The sequence below is a fragment of the Empidonax traillii genome, unplaced genomic scaffold, assembly GCF_003031625.1.
Source record: "Empidonax traillii isolate 1590-97213 ecotype Southwest subspecies unplaced genomic scaffold, ASM303162v1 scaffold360:size843394, whole genome shotgun sequence".
Taxonomy (NCBI): domain Eukaryota; kingdom Metazoa; phylum Chordata; class Aves; order Passeriformes; family Tyrannidae; genus Empidonax; species Empidonax traillii.
Window position 1 is genome coordinate 712,169 of NW_020955553.1, and position 19,245 is coordinate 731,413.

Genomic DNA, 19,245 nt, shown 5'->3' on the forward strand with positions numbered 1-19,245 from the left:
ATTTTCACAGCCAGAATGACCTCTCTTCCCAGGCCTTGCTTCAGGAGAACAGCAAGACATCAGGATTTATATTTTAGTTCACTATCAAAAGCTTTTATTCAGAATCCATCTTTAAAGATGAACATTCTTGAAATGAAGGAGATACTCTGGCTGAAAAAAGATCAAAATGATCTTGACCATTCTCTGAAAGAAACTGTTTTGTTACCACACAGTTGCAAATAAAAATTTGTAAAAATAGTTATTATCTATATATGAAGAATATATCTTCACAACCTTGATTGGAATGAATTCCAAAAAGAAACAAGTTACCACCCAGATGTAGACAAAGCAGCAGATTTCTTCAGGCAGTAAAGTGTGAAAGATCCTCACAAGCAGGCTCATCCCTTCCTTACTGTTGTAAAATAACTGAAGAGTGGGGCATGCCCTGCATTGTTCACTTCTCACCATTGACACAGTTCCAAAACCATCCAGGAAATATGAACTAGTGGGAAGCATCACCATGACTACCTTTCTCAACTACTTGTTTAGAACTTCTTTTTAATACTGTCCTTTGGTTACAAAAATCTATACCAGAAGAACAAAATTCTGAGACAGCAGCAACAGCAACTTTAAAAGCAGCAAGTATCCTGCTCCAGAATCCAGTGACTGCAAAGCACAGGAACAGCAGCATGGACAATAGAGGACCACACCACAGAAAATCTGAATATGGGAAGCCTTCCCATGAGAAGAGGCTTGAACAGCAGGTCTTCCCGATTCATACATAGAGCTCCTACTGCCTAAAAACCACCTCCCCACTAGAAAGGCTCACCTCTTAACAAGGGCAAAGTGTTTATGTCTACTTTGCAGATTTCTGCAGTTGAAATATCTTTTTAATCCCCCTTTGCAGGTTTAATATTTGGCTTAGAAATGCTGAGATGTACATTATGGTAGAACTCACAAGGAGACAAAGACTTCTTTTTTTTTTTTAAAAGGTAGAATAACCCAGAAGTAGCAAGTTCTGTCAGAGGTGTGACCTGATGGTTCAAAGAACATTTGAGCTTTAAGTATGAACTCATTACAGTAATCTAACTGCAGTTTTGACTAGTCCAACTACTCTGAAAGTTTAAGTCCTGAGGACTACCAGATAAAATATATTCCATGAGATGTTTTACATTAGAAAACTAACCCTATTTGAAGAAAGAAGAGATTTTTTTTTTTTCTCCAAGGTTCTTCCCTGATTTATTTTAGAACAAAAGTTAACCCATAACTCAAATAACATCCACAGGCTACTCAAAATTTGTGCAAAACAAGGAGTCAGTAAATTTGGAGAAATTCATGTATAAACATTGGTTCCCTGGCAAGCTATACTGTCAAGTATTTGGAGGTGGCCTAAGCTTAAGATGGAGACTATGACCATGGAGATGGATGAAATTAAAAGATGCTATATTTAAATATGCCTCTTATTGTAAGTTTCAAAAACATTTTCCAACTTCTGCAGTAGCTTCTGAGTCCTTTCATTTTACCATTCCACTTTTCCTAGACAACAAAGCAGTCAGTTACTTCCCCTCTGACTTCACAGACTTTGGCCTCAATGATGATCTGTTTCCCAAAGGAGAAATAGCTTTTGAGGAGAACCAGCTTCCAGCCTGGGATAGCCCAAAGCCTAGGCTCTCACAGTGGTTCTCTCAGCAGGTCTGACACAAGCTCATGTTACAGTTTTGCTCTCCCCACAGCAGTGGCAATCAGCAATCAAGCAGCCTCCTTAAAAAGGAGGCTTCCACAAGCTTCTTAAGGAAAACCAGTAAATACTAAACAATGCCCAACAATGCATGAATGGTTAACATTCATCCCAAGGCTTATGGTTTCTGGGATCTGTGCGTGTTTTGTGGCTCTTTCCACCACATCTGGACAAAATCATTTAAGAGCAGGTACAAAGGACCTCATCTCTTTCAAAACACATATCCCAGTCTTCAGCTTCTAACATCTCAGGCTTAGCAAAATACAGGTAGCAACTTATCTCACAGTAGAAAACAAACTTGTAACTCAGACCCTCGTATTTACAGATATCAGAGATGTAAAAGAAGCCTACAGTATTAGTTGTTTTGCCCAGATCCCACTGGCTGTAATAGAAGCTTATATTCTCAAATAATTTAAGATGCAAATCTTACACTGCCCCAACTTCTCATTTCTCAAGGTATAAGTACCAGCAATTTTTTAACCTTTCCAGTATAGGAGACACTTATTCCTAAGGTCTCTCTATAGGCTTTCTCAGATGAGAAATACTGAGGAAAGAGTTAACATTTTGATTTGTTAAAAAGAGCAGCAAAGTTTAGAAAAGTATCTGGTGTGTCAAAATGTAAGCAACATCTAATCAGTGAAAAAACACTGAAGAGAACTGGTTTCATTGTGACAGCTGCCAACACCTCAGTAAGACATCTAGAATTCAGCAAATGGCCTACTAAACATCACTGATTGGTCTAAATGCCTGTGACCCTCTAATGATAGTAACATGAAATAGCATAAATATAAATCACAGCTACATAACACAAACAAACACAATTCTGTTATTGTTTGTAACAGAACTGTCAGACCAAAGAAGCCCTACTGTGACAGCTCGCTCAACTTAAGGTTAACTGATACAGTTGAGGAAAATTCTCCTCCCTTTGTTGGGCTACTTAAGTTTCAACAAAACTATCACTTATTCTTTTTTGTCAACCTTCTTCAGTATTTAGAAGTATCAGCATAACCACAAGGAACTTTGCAAAGTATTCCTCCTAAAGGTTTCAGTATTTAAGAACTAAGAATTTAAGCATAAGATATAACTGTTTCTTGACAAGGTTATCCAAGAGGGATAATTGATGCAAGAAAACAAAGACCTTTAGTCCGATATAGTAGTTTCCCCAGCTAACCTGTGACTGATAGGTATTTTCTGAGTAGTGAGATAATCTCACTTCATATTTGTCCAGAAATAGGCTCACATCACCAAGTTCCTGAAGATGCTGCTGTCGTTTTGTTTCACTGCTTAAACCCATCTTTTCTCAGATAGGTACCAAGTTTCCCTTTGGCATTAAGACTGAAGTTACTTCTTACTAACACAACACCTGCAGAGTAACACATCAGAATGGGAGGAAGTGTTTGCACAGACTGCCATTATCTTTCCCATTTTTCCTCTGAGCATCAGGAAGTTTAAAATGAGCAAGATTGATTGAGAGTGTATCAGGGCACATGTACTACTCTAATTGGGTGTGTTCATCAGGGCTGAAAATCAAGGAAACTGAAGCTTTTTTAGAGTCAAACTACTTTGAATAGTTTACGTATGGCTGGACAGAAGAAAAGCACATCCTGGCTTTCTTCCTCGAGCAGACCTCAGCAATTCATAAACTGTTGTTCTGCTTTGGAGTTGCAGCTTTTAGAGGAAGGAAACACCCTGGAATGCTGACTCAGATACAAAATTCGTGGCTGGACAGCATATTTTCTCATGAAGCATGCTTGTTTCTGCAGAGGGGCTCCCACGATCCTATTCATTAAAGTTTATTTGTCAGATGGACTGATAGCTGGATGGAGGCTGCATAACTGATCCTGACTCCTTCCTCAAGGTGGTGGAGCTCCCTGCAGGATTCATTCCCCTCTTCTCACTGCTTTTCAAAGATTCCCAACTAGGTACAGATTGTACTCCCACTTCAGACACACAACACAGGGTTCAGATACACTGTGTGTGTGTAAGATTATAAGGGTGGAGGAAGACTGCAATTTGCTCACTAATGACAACAATTACAGGGTGTTACAAAACATGGTTGTAGCTGGAAGAGATTGTGAATAAATGCCATTCAGGCCTTTCCTGTCAGTCTCTCATTCTCACTCAGCGTCCATTGCTCATTTCAGCCCAGTGTCTCCCATTATACAGGTGAGCAGGAGGCAAAATGGCAAAGTCTCTCATCAGTAGCAGAATCCCCCAAAACCTTTTCCTCAATGCATTTCCATAAACCCAAGGACAACTTTTTTCCTATACTGTACATGCTTACAGTATACAGAAAACTGTCTAAGCTTATTCTATGGACTCTACATAGATTTAAAGTGAATTTCAGCAGATAACAAAGAGAGTTGTTTTATGCAGTCAACATGGATTACACTAACTACAGACAGTGCCCCATCACCAGAATGAGGCATGGTTAGCAGAAATGAAATTATCAGGCAGAATAAAGATAACTAGCTGAATTTTCTTAATGGGAGTGAAATATCAAGGTCAATTTATAAACATGTGACTGCTGAAATGGCTAAATTGGGAAAGTTAATACAGACTTCCAAGAACAAATCTGCTTTCTGGAAAAGGTCTAGCAGAACAAGTGTTAAAACAAATTCAGTATCAGCATCCTCAAAAATGTTAGCGCAATTGTGTTAGTAGTATTTAAATTGTAACTAAAATTTAAATTATACCTTTTTGTTAAAAGTATTTTAAAAAAGAGAGCAAGGCAATATCCATGCTGTAAATCACAGCACAGGGTCAATAATAAAGCCTTGACCTTCATGGGTATAAAGTAAAAAAACCTCCACATACACAACTCTCAAATAACCAAAGCTACTGCTAGCATACAAAAGAAAAAAAAAGTTGCATTAAACTCTTCAGCTATAAAGTTGTTTCAATGTTACTCTGTTCTTATCCCCAACAAAAACATTTTACCATAGTAAACTCACATCTGCATCAAAAGCCATTCAAGTTTTTAAAATCAAGAACACTAATTCCTTATTTAAAGAAGTAATAAATTTCTTGTCACACAATTACCTGAAGAGTTCTTTTGCTTCAAGGAACTGAAGCTGTGCAAACTGTATAAAGCCTGCTTGCTGCAGGATTCGTTTGTACATTACCTATGAAAAAGAAGAGGGGAAAGAAAATGTTTATTATATTTGTATTTACACAGTGCTGATTCCTACTGCAATAGCTACCTGCCACAACACTGAACACGTGATCTTCAACCACACTTGCCAAGTCACATGCAAAATAAAGCCTTGATCCTCCACATTTTAAGTTATGTACCTACTGAATCTGCTGCCCAGACTCAGTTTCTTACACAAATGTGTGTGAACACAACACTGCTCAGGGTCCTTATTAAAAGTCAAGTCAAAAAACAGTAAGGTGAACTTTTCTTGTTCACATAGTGACTTATTTGACATGACACTGACTTGCCGCAAGTTTCTGCTCGAGTTATTTGTTAACATAAAAGCCAATGGTTATCTCTGAAGTTCTCCACGATTCAGTAAGCACAAAAGAAAAGAAGGTAAGGATGGTCCCACTTGACCACACACAGCCTGTCATCTCACTGCTGCAGCAACCTTGCTGGCAATTCTCAGTCTCACTCCCAGCTCATGACTGTAGTTTTGACTTTTGTTATTTTGATTTTTTTTTTTTAAATAAAAATACTTCCAAAGTGGTTCAACTTATCCAATATGAAGTACATTATGCAATGTAGATCAAAATATAGTTAAAAACCAACTAAAACATGGAAAGTTATTTGTTAACAAGTTTTACTGTTAAGGTCACACCTAGACAGAAAATGTTGAAAAGAAGTTCATTACAAAAAGAACACAAGAACTACTTTAATGATAGGTAGCTATTAAATCTGAATGGTCAACCAATTACCATAAGATTAAATGAAATCTTTGTGCCCAGAATATTTTTAACAGCAAAAGAGAACTACTAAAAGCAAGGAACCTAAACTGTGCTCTACAAAGCATCTCGTTTGTGATAACATCGGGATTTTGGCAAATACACCCAGCTACCTCCACAGGCCTTCTTCATTTTTTCCCTTCACCTTGCTCATGAACATACAGCTTTCTAACATTTCACACTGTACATGAAGGCAGACTTAAAACACACTTAAAAAACCATTTTCAATGAAAATACCCTGAGAAACTACAATACAATAGGAACACATTTCAGGTAGAAATTACTAAGGAACATGAGACCTCGAGTACAATGGATTGATTCTGTAACTGATGATTTTTCACCTTGATTAAAGATTATGGATTTACCAAGAGAAGAGCTTGGCTTCAGTCCATTTAGTCTTGCTTTACTAATGGTTTGTCTTAAGGAAATAGTTAATCTTGGTAATTAGCAAGCCATGAAAATGTATTGATTTGTGAGGTTCTGTGGGATTTTTCTTGACTTCCCAGTGTGGAGGAGAGAAGGGGAAACAAAGATGTTATCTGGCACACTTTTTCAGACAAATAGGAAAATATGAAATTAATATAACAATATAAAATTAAATGAACAATATTTCATGATTTCTTTATACGAATTAATGTTTTACATTCATGTGTAATCATTCAAAAGACACAGTTAACTAAATTTAGTTAACTAAAGCTAAAAGGGAATGTAACTACAGTTATAAAGTGAAACTTCCTTAGTGATTAATTCACAAACTAGACAAAATATTATGGATTTCTGACAGTCTTATTACATCAATACACAGTAATCTGTGAATTGATACCCACTTGGTCACATTTTTAAGGCCACTGCTAAAGGATTTCAATCTGCAAATATCTGCATCTTTTGGCAGCAGCAGAACTTTAAAATCTGGCTTGACTTTACAGGAAAAGTCTTCTCACCATGCTGACTAGTATCAAAAGTAGATAGGCTGGGGTTCCCCCCCCCCCCAAGTCTGTTTTCAATTTTTGCAACAGAATGATCACTAAAATTTACATATTTAGTAAATTATGATATTGTAATTAAGTTTGAATTTCTCTAAGACACTGAAAATACTGCTTTAACTGCAGAGCTTAGTCTGTACAGCATCTTTTCAACAAAAAGTTGAAAAGAGCACATTAATAGTGTAACTACAGCTTGAAGGAATCAGTTTTAAATTTGAACTGATTAAGCGGTATTCACTTTCATTTAAATGTTGACATATCTTCACTTCTCCCTGCATGCAACAAAAAAGTTGTAGAATATCCATGGACAGGTGCTTTCCCAACTTTTTAAAGATGCAGTGATGGAATAGGGAGTATCCAAGTAGATTTTTAGTCAACAAGATAAACATTAGACATTAGGTTGTCCTAGGGTAAAGGTTATGGAAGCAGCAGACCAGACTGTCCATGGAAAATCCAATACTCCCTGTCTTACAGGTTGTTAAGAATGAGCTAGACCTATATGCCAAACACATACATTTAACTTCCATTTATGACAGAAAAAACACCTTGATTTCTTTCAGACCCAAAGGCCAGAATACTGCAACAGGCTTTTTTCAAAAAAGTACTAAGTTACATCCACTCGAAATTCAACACATTGTTTAGTCCCTTATAATTTCTGAAGAACTACCATAAGACTTGAAGTGCTTTAGACAAATTCTATATTGTTGACTGAATTCACATAAAAAACCCCATGAAATCAGTTTTGTATTAATTCATGTCTGAAAAAGCCCTAGACAACACAAAGATGACTGCTGAATCTGCAACAGCTATAGCAAAGCCTTAATTCTCATAACTGGCAGAAAAATTCTTTCTAAAATGGTCAGAATTACCAACTAAACTACATTGTACAGAAGAATTTTTCTAGAAAGCTACTTCGTTGTTTGGTCGGGTTTGGGTGCAGTTAATATGTTTTTTTGAAACTAAAGAAATGAGAAGAGAAGAAAAAAAAAAAAGAAAAGAGAGATACCTATGCAAGATGTGTGTCAATCTAACCAAGGTCTTCACTACCATCAACCATGATTTCTGCAAACGTCAGCTGTCCTGAAAAATTAATAAGTAGTATTCAGTCATTTCATGGTAGCATGGTAGAAAAGCCTTTGTATTCTTCTATCAAAATGATATCCAGTAAAGTTATCTCCTTGGAACACTTCAGCTTAGCATTTTTTACCTAGCAGGAATTCCTGATGCTCAAAGATTATTTTCATCTGATTTGGCAGAGCTAAATTTTCAGTCTGTAGGGACCACAGGTTAAATAACAAGTTAGAGCTACTAATGCATGACCTGCTACTTTCCAATAACTAAATATTGACTATGCAAATAATTCTGAGTACAGTACTTCATTGCTATTCCACTATCATTCTGCATTACTAGCACATGTATATTTATGCTGATATACAGAGGGAGAGCATGCACCTGTGTATGCATGCAATGATGAAGTACTGAACTGTAGGAAAAAACCCATGTCCTCAAGATCTGCCCTACAATGCCCTGAGTAAATTCAAGTCACATGTAAGATGGCAACAGTCACTGCAAACTGCAGAACTAAAGCATCACGTGGCAAAGGGGACACCATACTTTATGAACTAAACAATTAGAATCAGTATTCTGCATGGATAAGTTATAGTGAATGGATCAAGTGTCTTAATGTCAAACCTAGGCATTTCTTCCTATTGCTTGCATACAATGGCAAAATACAGCCTTGAAATTGTCAGCTACTCAGGATTCAGAAAAGCTTGCAAAATAGATACCCTAAGATACCTATTAGAAGATACCTATTATCTATCTAACATCTATTATCTGAAGATAGCTCTTAGGACTTAATAATGAGTGACTGCGTGATCAGTTAGAGCGTACCAAAGAAATGTTGCAAAAAACCACATGTATGGCATTTAATTTGGTTGAGCTCCATCAAATTTACATTACACAAGACCACAGTAAAGGAAAGTCTGAAGCGCTTGTAACAGACCTGTAAGGACAGCATTTGGTATTGGAGTCCCATCTGAAAGCAAGCTCAAAATTTTATGTTTCCAGCTACAGAGCAGCTCTGAAAAATTGCACTAATATCTCATCAACTAAGTCAAGTTGGGTCATTTTAATATGAGTCAGTGGGAGACTCCATCAACTCAAACTGGTTAATATCAGTTTGCAAATACAGCCCAGAAACAGAACAGGTTATTTTGCTTGCAAGTGCTATGTTTTCTGGTTTTCAGCTGTAGCATTGACTTATAGTAAGTGAACACCTTTAAGGGCACATTAAACTAGAAAGAACTTAGAATATTCTAGGAAACTAATTTCAGGAAAACAGACACTGTGCACATAAGGTATCTGTGGACAGAAAGTAACTTGTTCTAAAGACTGAAAAATCCTAAATGCAAGAAAACTTAGGAGGAATGAGATATTTTAGGTTAACATCTGTGGCAAAACACAGAAAGACATCTCCCACACTACATCTACATAAACTGGAAAGAAAAAATTGCAGGCTTACAGGCCATCATACATAGTAGAAGACATTGATTATAACATGCATCCTGTTCTCACAGCAAGATATTTGTTTGCTTCTTTAATCAGATTGCAAAGGAAAAGTTGGAAGTGAAGATGCAAAGTAAAACATGCTGGAAAATGAACTCCATATTTGCCTAAATACTTTTCAGCTTCAAGTACTTCCAGATAGATGCAACTTAGCAAAAGGATGGAAACACTTTTCTCAACAACCTTTTTACTTCCAGAAGTTTCCCAGCTGTTCATTCAACAGGAGAGTCAGGGATCAAAATGAAAACTGATACAAGCTTCATTTAATTTAATGACTGCTTTTCAAGGGCCTTGATCAAAATTGAAATGACAAGGAATTAGAAGCTTCTCAAAATAAAAAATAAATAAAAAAACCCCAAACAACAAACAAAAAACCAAAACACCGCACACCCCCCAAAAATCATTTTGAAGCACTGCAATTCTGTAACTTTCACAGTCATGTTTACATCTCTCTAAAGAAACCAGAAGTAATAACATAACAGGTACCGTTTTAAGGCAACAAAATGCACCTAAGTATATTAAAAACACAAAAACAAAAAACACACTAGATTTTCTTCAGGTTACAGATCAAATTTTGCTTTTACAAAAGGAAAGAAACCATATATTCATTCACATATTAAGTGAATAGAGATTTCATGCTGTTTTTTCCAAGTCTCTAAACAGAAACAAATACAGTAGAATATGTATTGTAATGCAAACCAGAGGTAGAAGGAAGTGAGTACAAATCTCTAATCAACACTCAAGAGTTTGGAACACACTTTCCCCACACAAAAGCCTTAAAAGCTGAGTTACACAGCAAGGCAAGTACTACTTGTAAGAGTTTGGAAGCAGGACGTATTTGCTTTAGATTTGCCATCACTTAACTTTGAAGTTGTACTATGATGGAGTTTAAGATACAGTAAGAATCTTTGATAAAAAAGGTAAACCGTAAAAATTCTGATTCAAAATAAAATATATATTTTTAAACAGCAATAGCAAATAATAACTGAACCTAGTACTAAGGAAGCATAGCATTGGATTTTCTGTCACTATGCTTTTTGGTTTTGTTTTGTTTTCAATTCTGTCAAGTTTCTTGGAAAAAAAACCAAAAAACACAACAACAAAAAACAAAAAACCAAAACCAACAAAGCGCCAGAAGAGTAGCAGCATCCAACCTGCCAATATCACAGCCTTTACAAATACAAACCAATTTAGAAGCACACTATTTCCTCAAGCTGAAATCATAAAAGGTATTACAATTTCTCTTCAATGTAAATTCCTCCCTCACCCTCTCCCATCACTTGAACATTGGAATATATGACCCCACTGTGAAATTTACATTTTCATTAAAACTAAAGGAAGGACAGACCTGAAATTTCTCTTTTGGAATATTCCTTCGAGCTCCTTTTGCTAGAACAAGGGCTTCTTCTACTCTGTGGCTAGCTAGAAGATCTTGAATCTGTTTTTCCAAAGGTAGTGGCACCAAGATATAAACACCCTTGTTCGTAGCAACAATCACCTTTCCTGGACAGAACAAACAGACATATTCTGTTTACATTCTCTACAGAAAAAAAAACAATTTCAGAAATAAGCTTTAAGATATACAATATAAGATTCAAGAACCTAAGCAGTGTTAAAGTTCCAAAACTGACCTTTACTGTTACCTCATTTATTAGATAGCAGCTTACCTGCAAATTCCATCTCAGAAATACAGAGACAATGGTAAATTTATTTATTTACAGCACATTTTGTTCCACTCGAAGTGAAACTGGCTATAATCACTCATGATGTATATATAAGCTATAAAGGCCACTGAAATCACTGTCCAGATGCCAGAGACTAGGGACTTTTAACTGCCAGGTGTTTCCACACTTACATTTTAAAATCAAAGGTAGCAAGTAACATTCAGTTCATAGTGCTAGAGTTTGTAGCTTTTCTGAAAAACAAAGGTAGTAGCACAAAGTATTTCACACTTAAGACTTCTTAACTGAAGAACACACAAAAACAAATGTTTGCCTTTTTTTTTTTGTATAACAACTCTTTATATCCAATTTTAAAACTCTTATACAGATATTTTTCAAATTACTATTCTTTTGTATTCTTTTCTAATTTGGTAGAACTTTGTCAGGATAGCCACTGTACTGGTAGTTCACAATTATTGAGTTGAAGCATTAACACTGCTCATTTGAAAGAAATAATCAAGTTACAAAAAAAAAAAGAAGCTCTAACCCCATGTACTCCTACCCAACAATTTCCTTGACAATTAGAGCACATTTAATGAGCATACATTTTGTTAGAAGCATAGAATTTTGGATTACTGAAGTCTGCAGGACTCTAACCAGCAAAGCAGTTGCAATAAAAGTTTCAACAGTCAACATACTTCGTTTAAAAAACAAACTGAAGTGACTGCAGGCTGTTCCAGAATTACTGATGCAACAAAGTACCTTCAAAGTCCTGTAGAATGTGACCTTCTTTAAAAGGCAGGGTTTGCTTTTGCTGCTGGTCCAGCATGCTGTGCACCGTAATGAACTCATCATCGAGAGCCACCACATAAGGAAAGCACAAAGCTGCCCCAATCACATTCTCCGACCAGTGCACTGGGGCGCGCTGTGAGATCCCATCTACAGTTGCAAACATGCCTGCAAAGAAGGAAAAACAAAGCCTGAGGCTTGGGCTAGTTGAAGTCTAATTGTTTTCCCAGCACAAAGCATGGGTACCAAGGTAGAGAGATGAAAATTTCCAGAACAGATACAGGCGGCATGACAACAGCACATCACACCTCTCTGGACCTGACAGTTACTTCAGGTCAGTCTTTTTTCTTCCCTTGTCCTTCACCACAGGAACAGACAACACCAAAAACTGAGAAGAGATGGATACTGAAAGAAAGTGCAAAGAATTATTCAAGTTTAGTAAGCTTAAGGGTTTTCTTACAAGAATTATGCCACGCAGTTTGAATTAATTTCAGAACATTAACATTTATTGAGACACATTCAATCCTGCCTTAGTAGGAGCTGCAGATCTGCACTGCCTGGCAATGCAGGCATGTTAGTTCCTTGCTGTACCAAATATCTGAAGAGCATTTCAGTGGACACAATAGTTTACTTATACTTCTTCACTTTTGATACAGCAATGTTTTCACAGAACAAGTGTCCAGCTCCTTGGGATGAGTCACTTCCTGTGAAGCATCTGTGTTTTCAATCATTGGAAAAAAATGCAGAGGCTGTTTATAGACCAGCACAGAGTAAAGACCTTCTATATCCCAAGGATAACTCCTATGCTGTCTTAGAAATAACCAGATTAAAACTTCAATTAATTTGGGGAGGGGGGGTTGTCACTATCTTTCCTCCTGTCTATTTTGTCCTCCTTCCTTGTCCTAGCTTAACAGACTTCTGACTTGCTTTAGGATTGCATGTCACTGGTTCTATTCATGCTACTTTGTATTTCCCAATTCTTTCCGAGACACTGACTGAAGAAAAATTTCAGTCAACATTCTGAGGCCTAGTTCAGTAAACATTTACCAGCTGAGCCATCCTGAAGCAGTATGTAAGCTTCTGTTCAAAATATTAATTCATACCCGTTAAAACCAGTATTCTCATGCCATTAAAAAGGCATGCCCATGAAAATTGATCTTTGGCAGCAGTGAGCCACTTGACAGCTGGCAGAGTAAGTCTGAGCTCTAAAGAACACAAGAGATTAAAAGATTATGTTATTCAATTTACAAAATCTCCTCTAAACAGAGGATAATGAGGCAAGGCGAGCTGGGTAGAAGGACCATCTTGGAATTGAAAAAAAAAAAAAAAAGGGAAAACAGAAAACAAAACAGAAGGTTGTAGACTTTTACAGAACTATGGTGTAGAGAAGCTCACCTAAGCTTCTGTATCTCTTATAGCAGCTTTTAAATTATCAACCCTTTTCCCTTGACTAAGGGTTCTTTTTCACCACAATGATCAGCTTTTCAACCAAAGCACCTCACAGAAAATACTTTTTTGGGGGCTCATAATATATTGATTCCCAATTTACTCTATTGGTCTTGATATTCTTATGACTCAGAAGTAAAATTTTATGTCAGGCTAACTGCACTGTCCACTTTTAAAGGCTTTTTGTTATTACTCTGTGCTATAATCTCATTTCAAAAAGTGAAACTTGAACTAAACACATACTAACCAGTAGTAAATTTAGTTTATTATATTTAAAATATTAATTCATAGGTTTTCTATTTCTCCGATGTTTAAACAGAAATAATTATAAACCACATTTTTTTTAAATGAAAAAGCTCTTTTTTAGGTAATTTTAAAAATTCTTTCATGGAAGTGAAAGGGCATGCAGAGCAATGGATGGTGCTTTTTCAAGTCAATAGCTCTCTACATCCCTCTGCTCTCAATAACTAGGTGGTATATCATTCTGTGGTAGAATGATGCATTTTCTGTCTTCATCCAGCTCTCACCTAAGGATAACAATAAATATGACAACTATAATCAGAAACCACAGCCTTTTTATAGATCAGGAACGCATTTGATCAAACTTGAGATGAAGCCAGTAATCAATTCCATACTGAAAATGCATAGGCTATCCAAAGGTTACAAGAGTTACCCAAAACACAGCTACATCATTTTCCAGCACCTAGAGATATAGAAATGTTTTGTACACTCTCAAAACTAGCTGAAAGTGTGCTCTTCCCCACAATCCATCCTGTTTAAAGATGATGTTAGTATTGACCTTGCATTGGCCCCCTCTGGGGTACAAGAGTAGTGACTGGCCTCCAGCTGGACTCCTGCTCACTACAAACCTTCCTGTCAAGCTTTCAATCCACCTCACTGTTTCTCTAGCTCATTCTTCATCTGTTTGTCTACAAAGGGTGTCATGGGAGATAGCATCAAAAGCCTTGGTGAAGTTCACAGTATCACTGCTCTCCCGTCATCCACCAAGCCAAGTATTCAATCGTAGAAAACACTCAGCCAGGCAATTGTCCCTTTTAAAATCCACGTTGATTACCTCAAATTACATTCTTGCCCTTTGTATATTTGGAAATAGCTTCCAGGATTTTCTCAGTCACTTTCCTGAGGATCAAGGTATAGCTGGCCAACCTGTACTTGCCTGGATCCTTTCTCTTGGTCACCTAAGACAGCAGTGAAGACACTTGTTTTCTTCCAGACCTGAGGAACATCCCCTGATCATCACATCCTTTCAAAGGTAATAAAGACTGGCCTCACATTGACATCGACCTCAAGCATCCATCTGGTCCCATGGTCTTGTCTGCCCAGTTTACTCGAATGTTCTGTAACCTGATCCTTCTCTGATGAGGGCAGGTTTTTGTTGCTCCAGATTTTCCCACTGTTCCTAAGCACTGATAATACCTAAAGGAAGGTCATACCAGCAGACTGATGTAAAGGAGGCATTAAGCACCTCAGCCTTTTCCATGCGCTTTGGCACCCGGTCCTCCACCTTATTTAACTGTAGGCATCCATTAGCCTTCCTTTGCTACTAATATGCTCCTTTTGTTGCTGTTCATGGTGTTCAGCAGTCAAGGCCAGACAGACATTGGCCTCTGTCCTGGTTTTGGATTAATCTTCTTCTTAGTAGCTGGTACAGTGCTGTGTTTTGGATTCAGTATGACAATGATGTTGCTAACACACTTATATTCAACAGAGCACATGGCTTCATCAGTTCCTTAGTCACCATCAGTGCACTCCAGAAAACTCATGGACTGCTTGTGCCCTGCTGTGCTGGCCCTCTGGCAAGTACTGGAGTGGTTTAAGAGTACCATAAAAACTAGGACCTGCAAATGAAGGTTTCTTCCCATTACCTGAAGAAGGTCTTACCTACATCATCTGTCTGATAAAGTGGTCTCTAGCAGGTAGGTGACCATGATGTCACCCATATTAGTCTGCTTTCTAACCCTAAAGCATAAACTCTCATCTCCCTCTTCCTTTGTTCCAAGGCACACCACCACATTTTCCCACTGCTTCCGCATAGAGAGTAACCCCACCCCTCAGCTGTTAACACAGAAGTGTGATGATTTCCCAGAAAAAGAGAGCTTTCACTACCATGCTGTTTTGTAAAGACTTCTTTGTCAGTATAAGCCTGAAGCAGGACCTCTTCAGCTCTGCTTGCTGCATATGAAGTCTCTCATCACACCATCTTGCATTCTTTGTTTGCCAACTCAGCCTACAACCATCACCACACCTAATTTAAATACTGCTCACCAAGTTGGTCAGTCAAGCTGGCAAAAACGCTTTTGCCTAACTTGGTCTGGTGGATCCCATTACTTCCTTAAACAGGGATCCATAGTCACAAATGCCAAAACCCCTGTCAACACAAGTTGTGCAATCAGTTGGTGACTTGCACCATCCACACATTCCTCAAGACGTTCTTCCTTACCAGCAGGATTGATGAGAAAACCTCCATCACCAATATGAGAGAGTGTCCCACTACTCTTACTTGCTAATTCTTCCTGATGCTACTGCATTGTAAAGGCTCAGACGATTTGTCGGGGCAGAACTTCCTGTTCCTCATGTGCAACTATGAGCACTGAACTTACTAAATAGATGTAAATCTGCAGGCAGAGAAGGAGAATTCCTTCTTTGGTTATGACAAGCACTTCCTTTCTTTTGTTATGACAAATCACAAGTTTCCATTCCAGCCTTGGCCATCACAGAACAAGCAGAGACTTAGCCTGTCCTTCCCTCTGTACAGTTGGAGGTACAAGGCTCACACCTGGGTGCTGGAGAAGATTCAATTTCCTTTTTGTCATCTGTGATGCCGTGCACTCTGCTGACCTCCTCCTGCACCTCCTTTACATGGCAACAGAAAGCCTTAACGAAGCACACATCTCCTGTGGACAAGGACCACATTCTCCCTTGCTCCAGTCTCCTTGGAGGAGGTAGGAGGTGCTCTCTTCAGCTCAAGGCTCAACAAGCTGCACCCGCTCTTGGGAGCTCAGTCTAAGCTGACACCTCTGATGTTTTGGAGCAGTTGCTCCAGCTGGTGCTAAGCAGCACACCCCGTACCAATATGCAAGAACTGTCTGCTGCAGTTTTAAAGCCTTTGTACAGCAGGAAATCTGATTAAAAACATGCAGTAACAGCTTCCCAAACTCAGAAACTTAATTTCGGTAAACATAGTTTCATACATATCAGAAAGAAGTGATTTTTAATTCTAAATGAACTAATCACTGGACAAAATGAAGATGCACCAAAAATGAAGTTCCTCCTCCTTTTGAAAGAACAAGCTAAATACTCTCTGCAAGCAGAGAAAGCAAAGAGCAGTGATCTGCTATGAACAATTCTAACAATGAATCTTAAATGCAAAGAGTCCAGGTAAGGAAAAAAGTTACATACCCAATAAACTTGAAGACATTTTACTTTGATAACCATTTTGAGCACTTGCTTTCTGCCTATCTAAATTCTATCTTAACTCAAAAACAAATTATTCTAAATATATGCCACTTCAAACACTATAAAGCCAAATATATTAATGTAGAATATACATCCACCTCGGTAAGAGGCTGGATTTAGCACTGAGGTTTCACCAAGAGCCAACCAAGCATGCCTTAACCACTGAGACATACAAAACCAAATCAAAATTAGAACTGAAGATTCACAGATCCTTTTCAAGTCCATTAATTTTACAGCAGAAGCCTACCTCAAATTCCAAGATACACAGTGCTTATCTATTATAAAGGTGCTCAGCCACCTTCATAACCTCGAAGAGACAAGTGTTTAAGACACTAAGAATTTTACCAAGGAAGAACAGCAAGGACAGTACTAGTCAAAACAACGAGGATGGAATAGAAAACAGGAGATTTAAAAAAAAAAACAACCAAACAACAAAACCACACAAACAACCCACAGCTGAGCTAGGCAAGGAAACACTGTACAATTGATAGCAAACAATCTGCAAGGTTTCTGAGAAAGTACAAGATAGACTTTGCCAGTCTAGCAGTACAAGATAGACTGTATCATGAGGAAAGGGGTGGTTTATAGAATGTTTAGAACAGCAGAAGTGCATTTACTAAATATCTCACATACCTGATTTTCTAACCCCAAGACAAGTATGTTGATTTTATGAATAACATTCTCATTGTATCTCTCTCTTACAGGAGACCAGATAAAAGCAAAAGTCAGACTAAATACACTTCTGCTTTCTAACTAAATACAATTATGCTTTTGAAAGTATATGTATTCTTCTTAAATCAAAAAAGAAATTAACTACTTGAACAGAACCTGGTTTGACTTTCTTAAAAATATTAATAAAAATTAAGACTGTGATCTTCTTAGTAATATGTCAAAAACAAATATTTTCAGACAGCTAATTCACAAATTTAAACTTCTACAGCACTACTAAAACAGTTAATATCTACAAATATATATTCACATTTAAAGTAACTAGGGAGTTTCAGTAAGAAGTGGGCAGCCAAAATGACTTAGAGAAGCCTTACATTCTGAAGAAAAAAAATTCATTTTAGAAATCTTCAATTTGCATAAACTGATATTCTAATGAGAGTTTATTTCTTTCAAGAAAAACTGGTGAGTTGATGTACATATCCCATTCTGGTCATGAGACAAAACTTCAATATAAGCAACTGATTGCATTCTTTATTTTGCTTTGGAATTTTTATTAAAAAGCCAAATTCAGATCCCTGAATTAAGAACATAAATAGAAGAACATGCTATTCCTAACGTGTCAGGAAAAATACATACACTGCACCTCTGAAAAGGAGAGTCAAAACCTTCTGCTTGTGGTCTGTCAGCTCTGGGATATTGAAGCTTTTCAAAAAAAAAAAAAAAAAAAAGCTCAAGATTACTGACCCCACAGCATATTGTTGATTCAGATAGATTACAGCAGCAGTAGTCCTTACAGTCATTTATCTTTAGACAAGAGCATTGTTTCACATGATCTAACTTTGGTTTTACAATTGTTAAACTACCAGTTTCTGTAATATGGACCTGAAAAACACTATTAAAAAAAAAATTAAGCAAATGGAGCATAAAAACTGAGTAGTATCTGACAACATCTACAGTTAAGACAGTTTATTTTAATAGGAGTTAGGATATAGTCTATTTCCACTAAAATTTCTTACTAGCACTGTAGTACAAAAAACTTACTACTGAATCAGTTTCAGTGTAAAATGGACTTCATGTGAACTCCTCTAAATAGCAACTGAGGACCAAATTAACTCATCTATGTGAATTTAACAATTTATAGCAACAGAGGGCTCCTCAAACCCAGTCTGACTGGTCACTACAGAGAACCTATGAGACCCTGAAGTTTCACTTGGTACCAAACAATTCTTTTGCTCAGGGCTGCATGACACTACTGGTCTTAGCTGTCTATACAGCAATGAAGCTTTCTACAGACATGATTAAAATACAAAGAACCACAGATTTTTGTGCACTGAAAAAAAGAACATGAGAGATATAACAGTATTAAGTACCAAAAATTTACCATCTCCCTTTTTACCTCAGCATTCCATTATAGACCTGTGAAGTAAATCATTATTATGATGCAAAACACTCAATTAGTAAAGCTTTGTTTCACAAATGAAAGAAATTAGTAGAAGCAAACAAAAAAAAAGGCAAAAAATTAAAATCCTTAGTCTCACCTAGGCCTCCAGGGCCAGCCAAGAGAAACTCTTGTCTGCCTATCCTTTTCACAATTGGCCGTTTCTCATCACTGCAATAAGGAAACAGGTCCTGGGAGACACCAGTATTATAATTCAAAATTATATACTGCGTAGTAAGTGCAAGGCATAAGTAGTATCCATCTACGGCCACAGCACAGGGTTGCTCTGGAGTAAACACTTCCTTGACTATCTGGACTCTGTCTTCAAACACCATGAACATCTGAATGGTCCGACGCTTGACCGAGATGATGCAGACCTCCACACAGAACGGATCCCCACTCACGGGGTTCTCGTTCAACGTGAACGTCACAGCTCCTTTGATCCTGGCACCGGTGGGGACGGGTTCCAAGTTTATCATGTTAACTAGTGTTATCGTGTTGTCACAAAGCACGAGAAGTCTGGTGAGGGCAGAGGCTGCTTTCAACTCGCTCACAGGCTTCTTCAAGCCCAGA

The 19,245-nt window shown here is 37.5% G+C and overlaps 1 protein-coding gene across 2 annotated transcripts in view; it reads right to left on the bottom strand.

Moving 5' to 3' along the window:
• TGFBRAP1 (transforming growth factor beta receptor associated protein 1) overlaps positions 1 to 19,245 on the bottom strand; it is a 30,486-nt gene that overhangs the window by 10,607 nt on the left and 634 nt on the right. Inside the window, exons 2-5 of one of the 2 annotated variants that reach the window (XM_027892579.1) lie at positions 18,773 to 19,245; positions 11,616 to 11,810; positions 10,541 to 10,695; positions 4,760 to 4,842 (exon numbers count right to left, since the gene is read on the bottom strand). In XM_027892579.1, the coding sequence (XP_027748380.1) occupies positions 4,760 to 4,842; positions 10,541 to 10,695; positions 11,616 to 11,810; positions 18,773 to 19,245 (906 nt within the window). The remainder of the gene's footprint in view (positions 1 to 4,759; positions 4,843 to 10,540; positions 10,696 to 11,615; positions 11,811 to 18,772) is intronic. The other variant, XM_027892580.1, reaches the window with a different exon arrangement.